Source organism: Betta splendens, chromosome 4 (assembly GCF_900634795.4).
Source record: "Betta splendens chromosome 4, fBetSpl5.4, whole genome shotgun sequence".
Lineage (NCBI taxonomy): Eukaryota > Metazoa > Chordata > Actinopteri > Anabantiformes > Osphronemidae > Betta > Betta splendens.
The window spans coordinates 20,172,457-20,182,510 of NC_040884.2; the positions used below are offsets into that span (position 1 = coordinate 20,172,457).

The window sequence follows — 10,054 nt, forward strand, 5'->3', positions numbered from 1 at the left end:
GCGCGAGAATTACGCACCTGTGTGGGACACCTGTTGATGGACAACAGCGTCATTTAAATGTCATCCCTACAGTCTTTGATGCTGCCTTAATTGGACCGCAGAAGTCTGAACGACTAATGTTTAGAGCAGAATAAGACTCACGCTTTTTGGTTGATCCATAGTCATTTTATTTCAGCATTATTTTTGCTTCATGATCAAATAAATTAAGCAGGTTGCTGTCAAATAACAGAAACGTTTTTCATATAAAACTACTTAATATTTTACTTATATCTAAAAGAGGCACATTAGGCCTATATTCAATCACACGTCAACATAATTAGTCAATTAGAATATTAGAAGGCGCCTTTATTGTAAGGTTTGTGTGTTTTTACCCAGATCAATGGTCACAGCTCACAGTATGTCTTAATTTTAAAGGACTTTTAATCAAATAATGGGTCTGGCACCACGTCCGAGTGAATAAATTATTAGACACTCATATTCATTTTGTGCAAATGTCAACGTGACCTTAAGCTACTCTCGTCCTTGTTGCAGGAACATGAATCAGCAGCTCAGCCCTGGATCTGTGGAGGGCGTCAGCTGCTCCACGTATTCTGAGGTTAAGCCACTTATCTGTCCATATGGGAGCAGCAGCCTCGGCTGGCACCAGGGTATGAAGCAGCACATCGCTCTACTGAAGCAACAGCGGCCAAACAAAACCTGCTGTTAACACCTCAGAGTTTACTGGTTGATACAGGAATCTCATAATACCTGGGTGGGGAAGAGCACAATGGTATGACACAAGCTCAAGCTTTAAATCTGTTAATGAGGAGCATTTTAAGGGTGATACGCCCTCACCTCAGAGTCAGGGACTTCAATGAAACCACACTATAGACTGAGTTTCTGGTTAAAATCATCTGCATCCGCTCTGAGTCAGTATTTTACTGCCCTCCACAGGTCACTGGATGTCATTGCACCCAATTACAAAACGTGACTCGACAGTTTCTGCAGACCTTCACAGTCATCAATCACAACCAGTCTCTCAGTGCCAGGAACAACTGCAGTGCTCTTGCGTAGAAATGTCACAGCAACAAAGGCACAGTTACATTTATTTTATTTAATACATAAAAAAATCTAAATTTCAAAGATGAGAATGTTTATGAGTAAGAGTTCAGTTTAGACGCGACTTTTTGAGTCTGGAGGCGTCAGCTGCTGCTTTCCGTTTACGAGATGGCGTGCCTGGAGTTTCACCAGCAGGAGCTTCACTCAGGAGGTACAGATCAACAGGTGGAGTCGGGTCCTGGAGGAAAGAAAGACCGAATGAACTAAAGCTTCTAAATTTGGAGTTTTATTAGTCGAAAACAGTCATCTTCCTCCACACGAAGAGCCCCACTAACCTGCATGAGGTAGTCAGCGATGTACTCTGGTTTCAAGCACGTCACTCCCTGTGATGTAGCTTCCGATACGTCGACTCTGAAGTCTCCAGGTTTCAGCCGATTGAAGTCTGCAAAGAGGTGCGTGGCCTCTTTGTAAAGGGACGGGGTGGGACTGGGCAGGACCTGGAGAAGAAAACAAAAAGTCATCACCAAGAAGAGAGGGTTATAATGGTAATGTAGGAGAACGGGTGCTGATGAGGACGGACAGATAACATGAACCCAATGTAGCAGTAAAGAAGCAGTAACCTTCGCTCCTCCAGACTGCAGCAGCCGCCTGAAGCCTGATTCTCTGCTTTGGTCAATGTTCAGCATCACTGTCCACCCGCTGAATGCACCCTGAAAAACACATTATTAGGCAAACGATTCCAAGTAACACTTTGATTGAGAAGTGTTTAGGTGTATAATTATATAATTATTATATACCCCATCTTCAGACTGTCCCTGCAGAGCTTTCCTCCAGCGCATGGCTGCTGATGCCAGCCTCCTCTGCTGGGTGGTGATGGAGGGCAGAGCATCCAGGATGGAGCTACATCCCCACTCATACTGATCCTCCTGGGACACAAACCAACACAGAGATCTTTAACCCCATTTGTGCTTTCAAAATCGTAAGAAGTGAGGAAGCTGTAAATATCCCAAGTCAATGCTATAAGAAACATGAAAAGCAACGCTCAGATCCCAACCTGGATGAAGTGGCCCACAGATCTGCAGGCTTCCAGATAGGAGCGATGCAAGATCCATTTGCCAGCAGCCATTGCTGCCAGATACTTTTCATTGCGTAGTGGCGTCCCCACGATGATGTGGGAGCAGCTGGGATCAAAGGACTGCTTGTCTAGAACTACACCACCTACAAGGCAACACAAAACAAAGGCAAAGGCTATAGAAATGGTAAGGGACAACAAAATGCCCCACGAATGAGTCCACTATGAATTCATTTATTCATTCTAATAGCTATGTGCTGACTAAATGTAAGTTGGTCTCCCCTTTTTTGGTAAAAACAAACAAAATTTTACATTCAGAGTAACAAATGTGCTTTGTAGATGTACAGTTCTCTAAAATATAACATAATATACTCTCATTGCTGAGACCTGCAGGAGGAAGTTTAGGCTGCAGAGTCAGATCCCTTTTTCTCACCGGGGAGCAGCTCCTCTGATTTCAGGCCTGCGATGATGAAATGCTCTAAGAGCATTAATTAGGCGAGAAACTCACCAAGCTCCTCGATGAGGTGACTGTAATCAATGCGTTCCTGAGGGGTGAGTGAGGACAGCTGGAATCTGGGTGGCGGCTTCTCTTCCTCTCTCTCCTGCTGAGAGAAACAATCAACATTTCAGCACAAGTAGCTCGTATCAAAAGGCACTGCAGAAAATCTACCTGCTTTTCCACGCATAAACAGGTGATTGCACAGTAAGAAGCGCTAGACAGAGGCCATTTATAGACAGAGACTGATTTGCTAATTAACACCTAAATCCCTGGCACAACTTAACCTTTTAGCAGCAATAGAGGCAAAAAAAAAAAAAAAAAAACTAATCACATTTGCATCTATAAAGAGTCCCTGAAACACAGATGTGCGTCATGCATAAGTACATCAGCATTGCTATTAATCTCCACCTGTGGCTCCGGCACAACTGGGAGGTCAATGCTTGGAGCTTCAGGTGTAGGGACGTTATTTTCCAACTTCCTTGATGTTGTGACCTTCAGGCCTATATGCTGATCTATAACATCACAAGCAGCTGGAGGAAGACACAGATAACACAATAATTTAAAGTCGCATGCATGGTTTTAAGTAATACTTCATCAGGATCTCGTCATCAGATCTCTCACCCATCTCTACCAGCTCAGAGTCAGTCATGGAGTCTCTGAATGAAGGAATAGTTTCCGCAGGGGGAGCAGCTGGAGGTGCGAGGGACTGCGAATGCTGTGAGGGACTGCCTGGCCACTGTAAATTGTCAGCCAGCTTGGCTCGCTCCTCCCGGGCTGTAGGGTCATCCCAAACTATCTGTTCACTCTGGGATGGTTCTGTGTTTATGTCCATAGCTGCTTCTCTGGAAACCCTGAAATGCACTGACAGTGAGACTGGAACTGCAGTAGTTATTAGTTGGTTGTATTGTCTATTCTAATGCATTACAAGTTACCTTAGAGCTTCCAGAGTACGTCTGCTCCCAGTGCGTCCAACCCGACTCCCGTCAGGTGTGTTGGGTCGTGAATCTGCGCCTCCTGATCCCATTCTGGTAAGTCTGACGGAGGTACGCCTTCCTGACGTCAGTTTAGTGGCTGACATAATCTCCTGGAGCTGCCTTTGCAGGTTCTCTCTCATTTCCAGAGTCTCTGAAATATCTGTACACAAAAGAAAACAATTACATCTCTATATTTACTGGGCATGTGAATTACATGTGGGATTAAATGACGCAGCTGGAAAAAGGACACCTAACCTGCACTCTCTGCATTTGTGTCGTCCTGTTCGACACTTCCATCACTCACACGACGTAGGCTTGTAGCATCGTCCGTGACCCTGTGTTCAGCCTGATGGACAGGTTGATAAAAGGGGGATTGTTAAAACAAGCAGACAATGGGAAATTCCCCCAAAACTGGACCTTTTCAACACACAAAGTTAATATGACATTTGTAGGCCTACCGTGTGGTCCTTTGCCTCGGTGAGATCTTTCAGTTGTGTTCGTGTAAAAGGTGGAGACCTCTGAGAGCTGCTGGGCATCTGGCTGAGGTTTAGGCTCATTTTCGGATTGTAAGTAAAAGGATACAGAGACTCTGGGACATGTCTCTGCTCCTCAGCACACTGTGTAGGAGAGAACCTTCAGCTTGTTACCACACATACACAACAGCTGTATTAAAATGCGATGAGTCCCATCTGTCTATATAATTAGCATTAAACATTTAGATTAAATATTCTGATCTCACTGATTTGATAATTATAACCCTATTGGTTTATGTATTTTGGTATCCTGGTCCTGATTTGTTCCTCTGGGGTTATGGGTTTAATGTTTCAGTTAATTTTCTTGGCCACAAGCTATAAATACATTTCATCTGATTCACAATTAAAACAAAACGGATTCCTTTAATATTCTACTATTGAGAATTGTGTTATTCATAATGAACTCTATAAATTCTAACAATCTCTTTTAAATCTATATATGCTGCTGGGAAGCTCACAGCCTGTAGCCAGTACTGGGAGACCACATGCAGTCCTCTCTCCTTCACTCCTTTGTACTCCCGTGTGTTGTCCCCCACACGGCCCTGGTAGATGTAGTGTGTCACCGTGTCATCACAAGCCCATCTGAAAACCAAGTAAACAAACAAATGTTTGTCCTGTCAGTATCTATATTTTATGAGGATAATAAGGAGCATGCAACAAGTTGTTCAATACCTGAAATCAGCTCCCAGAGATGCAGCGATTGCATTTAGTTCACTCTGCATTTTGCTCAGTTTCTTTCCCACACAGATCACAACTCCAGTTAGGGGACCAGTTTCTTTTACTGGAACCTTACAAACAAGATTAACATGACATGTATGTAACTATGAATTGCCTAGGTACAATATGACAAGTGACAAATTATAGGCTCAACTAAAAACTGTAGAATTGGCTCTTAACACTTTTGCATTTGTATTTACCTCCCTGTCAGTTGTCTTCGTTAGCTGGGGGCTTGCAAACATTGCTTGCATGTCGGAGATATTAGTGCAGGTGCTGTTAGCCAGAGCCACCTTCATGTTTCTGTTGACAATGTCCGTCAGTGGAGTCCCCTCCATCTCTTCGGGCTTGGATCTCCCACCTGGAGTCTCCAAAGCCCCTAGTGCATCCTAATTGTAAGAAAAAAGCCAAAAAATGTGAATCAAATGCTATTATTGCTCCAGCAGTAGATTCTGTTGCTGCTGAGTGACTTTCTACCTTGACATTAAAGGAGGGCCTGAAGAGCTGGTCTCTGCTGAGAAAACGAGAAGGAGTATCCAGCTGCAGCGAGGCCTCCTTTTGAAGTGGATTCCTTCTACCACCCTGCTGGTTTTGTTTTGGTGTGTTTACGTCTTCTCTGGGCTTCATTTTGTCCAACACAGACTGGAAGACTTTGCTCTGAAAGCGTCCTAAATCCAGTGGTGTGACAGCCTTACCACTCTGAACACCTAGCAAAGGAATCTCTGGAGATGAACGAGCTGGAGGAGGAACGATTGGTTTCTGGGAACCACCAACAAAGCTCTCTTCATCTCGGTCTGAAACATTACAGCATGAAAGAAAAAAAATACATTTATTCTCCCTAAACAAATTCAGTGTTCATTGCCAGATGTGGCAAAAGGTCATTCTAACCTGGTGATGGTGGTCTGTCAACTAAAAATCGCTCCTCATCAGCCCTTTTGCCGATTCGAGCTGACTCCAGTATCCAGTACATAGTGACAGCAGGCAGCCCCCATTTCTTAGCTGCCTGGTACTTTGTGCCTTCAGGGCTCTGCAGCACTAAATGAGTGCTGGCCAGCATGCCTTTTTTCTGGTTGGCTAGGCGAACAAAGTAATCCTGAACACTGCAGGAGAGAAACATGAAGAAATGCATATAAAGAAGTAGTTCAGTGAGCAGGCAAGACTGAATTATTGCCATAAATTCCTAGTTAGTGACTTTATCTAGAAGTATTCAATGTGGTGATAAACAGCAGCTCAAAACATCTACAGCTAAAGTAACTTCAATTTACTTTTGGCCATCTTGTCATGAAAACAACTAATATAGCACAAATTGATGATATACACTATTTCTACAATGTTTTATTCAAACAGTGAATGTTAAAGCATCTGATTCCCCATTTTCTAAACAAAGCATAACAAGGACCACTTTTATAACCTTAGTATTGTAAATGCAATTTCCTTTGGCGTCTTTTTACCATATGCAAGATTAAATGCCAAAAAAACTGTAGTTTCTTTTGATGCTACTGTATAGAGGAAAAAAAAGTTTGTGTATCTGACAAAAAAGTCATACGTTGCTCCGAGGTGCTTGGCCAACTCCACCAAAGACTCCCTCTCTGATCCGGTGAACTGGCTGACAGAGAGAACACAATCCTTGAGAGGAAATCGTCCATCTATCACAGGAACCGGGGTGAACAAAGGGTTGGAGGGCAGGTGCAAAACACTCTCCTTCTCTATGCACATAGCCTGAAAATGAACAGAGTGAGGTCAGGTATTAAACTCAGGCATCAGGTTCATACATATCTCACAAGAAACCAGCGTGTGTGTGTGTGTGTTCTTACCAGCCAGGTATCAGTCACCACCTCATCCACTGTGGCCTCCACAGAGCAGCCCAGCAGTGGGACCACAGCATAGTCCGCCACAACTCGTGTGCGGCCAGTCAATAGCTTGCCTCCACTTTCAGTCACTAGCTGAGACAGCTGAGCTTCTGCTTCTGTACCAAAGCCCACAAGGAGAAAACGTTTCCCTGCAAATAAACCCCCTTCATCAGCATCCTGTATGGTTGAGTCCATCTCTGCTCCTCTGATGTGCTTTGGTTCACAAAGTTCAAGCTCAGGCTCTGGAGCTAAACTGATGGATGTCCTGCTGTTGCCCTCAAAAGGTGGTGGTGGGATCTCAACTGGAGATGAAACACAAATTTCATATATCAACACTGGCCAGCTATCAGTGGTCACATAATCTGTCACCATCTACTACTAACCTACTGTAGGGTCATCATCCATGTACTGTGACAGCAGATACTCATCTGCTCTGTTTTGCCTCGGTGTGCTTGGACTGGCCACAGGAGGACCAGCTGAAAGTCTGGAGGCAGAAGTCTTATGTGTTGGCACAGATACCACAGCTGCAGCAGGAGGCAGACAGTCAGGGTGGAGATAGTCGGCTTCGGGAAGCAGACTGCCTTTGGAGAAACTATCCAGCAGCCACTGCACTGTTACAAAGTGGGGCCTGCGGACACAGACATATCATAATTAGCACCTGAAGGCATTTTAACCAGCTAGACATGCCATAAGTAAGGCAGTCAATATTATGAAGACAGTAATTTGTGGAGTTCAGACCTGTGAGCTGCTTTGGAGAAAAACGTCTTGAGACCTTGGTCCAACTCCCCCATCACTACATGTGTTAGTTCTTCACTAGGCTGGTTAAATCGCAGACCTCCTGCAGTGTTCACAAGCCGACGCAGTTTGTCCAGTTTCTTCTCTGGCAGGCCACACAGATAAAGCTGCCCAACATTTAACACATGAAACATGACTCACTGACTGCCTTACTACTGTAAAGATGATGTTTACTTATAAATTATAAACCAATAACAAGCAATAACAACACAAGAGAAAATATCATTCGACTTACTTTGCATCCATCAAGTAAATCATCAGTTGGGCAGACAGTGAGGTCAAGATTATCTACAGGGTCTGGGCCTTCCAGGCGGCTTATAGTGCCATTAGTGAGGGCTGTATCATTTATTGTCATGCTGGCATTGACAGAAATGTGGCTCAAGCCCAACAGAGATAAACCCTCTGGATGAGTAGACAAAAATATTTCAAGAAGAAACAATGGGTAAACATGATTAACATTAAAATAGTATTTAATATTGCAAAAAACTTTCTGTGGCTCACCCTCCTTCTTGGTGGTGCCAGTGGGCGTAGAAGTATTTGGTCGAGTGGTTTTTGATGCATTGGACTCCACTTTGTACCTGCTTTCATCTTGACAAAAGCCCTTTTCTATGCTGTCAAATAGCCAGTGTAGTGTCACGCAATACACATTCCACTTCCGAGCACACTCGTACTTCTGACCTGCAACCAAACAAAAATTCAGCAAAAACTGTTCTACAGAGGTGAATCAATACTAATAATTAACCAAGAATGGCAAGAGTTCTGATGATGAACAGGTTAAAACTGCTTGTGCCTCACCTGTTGGTTCACTGACAATGAGGTGTGTGCACTCATTCATTTTGAGTTGGCCTGTGTAACTGGCGCCATGCTGCTCACAAAGCCGCTGCACTTCTTTGCGCTCTGCACTGGAGAGACCAGTCACGCAGACCGTGCAGCCACGCAGGATAGGACACAGATAGTCTTCAAGGGGTAAATCTGTACACTTGAAAAGGCTGAAGGAGACACAAAGAGGCATTTTAACAATTACAACTGGTATTGATTTGTTAATAATATGCACATTTTTGTAAACAATATGAACAAACAATGCAGATTTAGAAGGAAAAGAACCAGAATCTGTGACCTTCTATATAAAACATACATAAATGTAAACAAGTGTGTACCTCTCCTGAGATTTCTCCCAGCAAGCTTTGACCCATGCAGGTAGCAGGATGGGTTTACCCAGACTCGCAGCTACCAAATATTTCTTGCTGCCCACTTCTCCAGCTATCAGGTGTGTGACAGACACATTGAGGTCAAGATACACCCGTCCACCCATGAGTTGCACTAGATCCATGACCTCCGTCTAGAGAGAGACAGCAAAACATTAAGATAGACTTACAGTATACAACTATGTCATGGACTAACAAGTCTACAAACTAACCCGTGTTGCCTTGTCCAGGCTGGTGCAGGATATAGTGATGTCAGCCATGGCCATGTTATAAACAGGTTTCTCTGCTCTGGGGACACAGCGCTGCTGCTGCAGGCAGTACAACACCACCAGTGGACTCACCACTCGGCAGCCGAGCTACATGGCACAAAACAAAGGGTGAAAGGGAGATCAGGTGGCATTCATGTTAATGTTTTACTAGTTTCACATTAGTCAAGCACGGCACAAACCTTTTTGCAGTGCAGAAAAGCTGTAGAGGTAAAACTGCTGAACACAAACAAAGACTTGTCTTTCTGGTGCATTTGTAAAACTGCATCCTCGTTGATATCGTTCACGTATTTCTCAGACTGCAGCTCCAAAATGGCCTGTGTAAAACACAACAGTGCTAAGCACAACAGTACAACGGGGGAAACGTAAACACCGATTCAGATAAACCAAAAAGCTACCTCATAAGCCTTGAGGACATACTCCGCTTGATGTCCTTTACTTTTCACAAACTTAACAATATATCCTTCCTTGTCTTTGGACATGGCCAACCTGCAGAGAGATCAGCATTAGCTGGAGCCCTGTGTTGAACAATTGTGAGATAAATTATGCTACGACTGTACGTTAATAAGTGGACGTTTCAGAGAGTAAAGGCTAAACGGGCGTTGTGTTATTTATATGCCATCCACCCAGCAGCTTGTTATTTGTGCGAATGTTAGCTTGAGTGATGGCCAATGCAGCCCGACTTACCTCCTAGTGAAGCTCTCCGTCAGTGAATTTGCAGTCCGTGTCTTTATTTTGACACCAGGCAAACGACAAGTCAATGGAAACTATCCTAACGTTATTACGACATGTCAGCAACATGCTAGTCGAACTAGAGCAACATATCTCCAAGCATAAACGCAAGTGTTACTTTTTCAGCGCGTCCTGGTTGAACTGTACAATAGACAAGAGTGTAAAATGGTCAATAATTTAAAGCATGAAAATTACTATTTGCATGTTTTTTATTTGAGCTTGATATTTCAAAAGTGTGGAAAACTATTTACATCGTATATTGACTTAGGGATAACAGCTTAGCGAAATAAAATGTTTACTCTTTTGATATTATTCGCGCCTTTGGCGTAACTTCCGGTGTTTCACAAAGGTTCGACCGTGTGGAATCACATTACAA

General features: G+C 43.7%; 1 protein-coding gene across 3 annotated transcripts; it reads right to left on the minus strand.

Moving 5' to 3' along the window:
* Positions 1–1,073: 1,073 nt before the first annotated feature.
* On the minus strand, positions 1,074–9,831 carry topbp1 (DNA topoisomerase II binding protein 1). Of its 3 annotated transcripts, none has more exons than XM_029145715.2 (28): positions 9,634–9,831; positions 9,345–9,435; positions 9,129–9,263; positions 8,893–9,036; positions 8,633–8,814; positions 8,271–8,464; positions 7,977–8,153; positions 7,711–7,877; positions 7,419–7,582; positions 7,064–7,308; positions 6,645–6,982; positions 6,377–6,549; positions 5,719–5,930; positions 5,308–5,624; positions 5,034–5,219; positions 4,789–4,904; positions 4,575–4,698; positions 4,042–4,200; positions 3,839–3,929; positions 3,542–3,743; positions 3,231–3,460; positions 3,018–3,139; positions 2,619–2,712; positions 2,093–2,256; positions 1,836–1,964; positions 1,659–1,748; positions 1,374–1,535; positions 1,074–1,276 (listed from the first exon to the last, which is right to left on the minus strand). In XM_029145715.2, the coding sequence occupies exons 2-28, from the start codon at positions 9,426–9,428 to the stop codon at positions 1,148–1,150; spliced, it is 4,530 nt and encodes a 1,509-aa protein (XP_029001548.1). In that variant the 5' UTR covers positions 9,429–9,435; positions 9,634–9,831; the 3' UTR covers positions 1,074–1,147. The 3 variants fall into 3 exon arrangements, with proteins under 3 accessions (XP_029001548.1, XP_029001547.1, XP_029001546.1); XM_029145714.2 differs by having other exon boundaries at positions 2,619–2,715; XM_029145713.2 differs by having other exon boundaries at positions 1,374–1,748.
* Between the last annotated feature and the right edge of the window lie 223 nt (positions 9,832–10,054).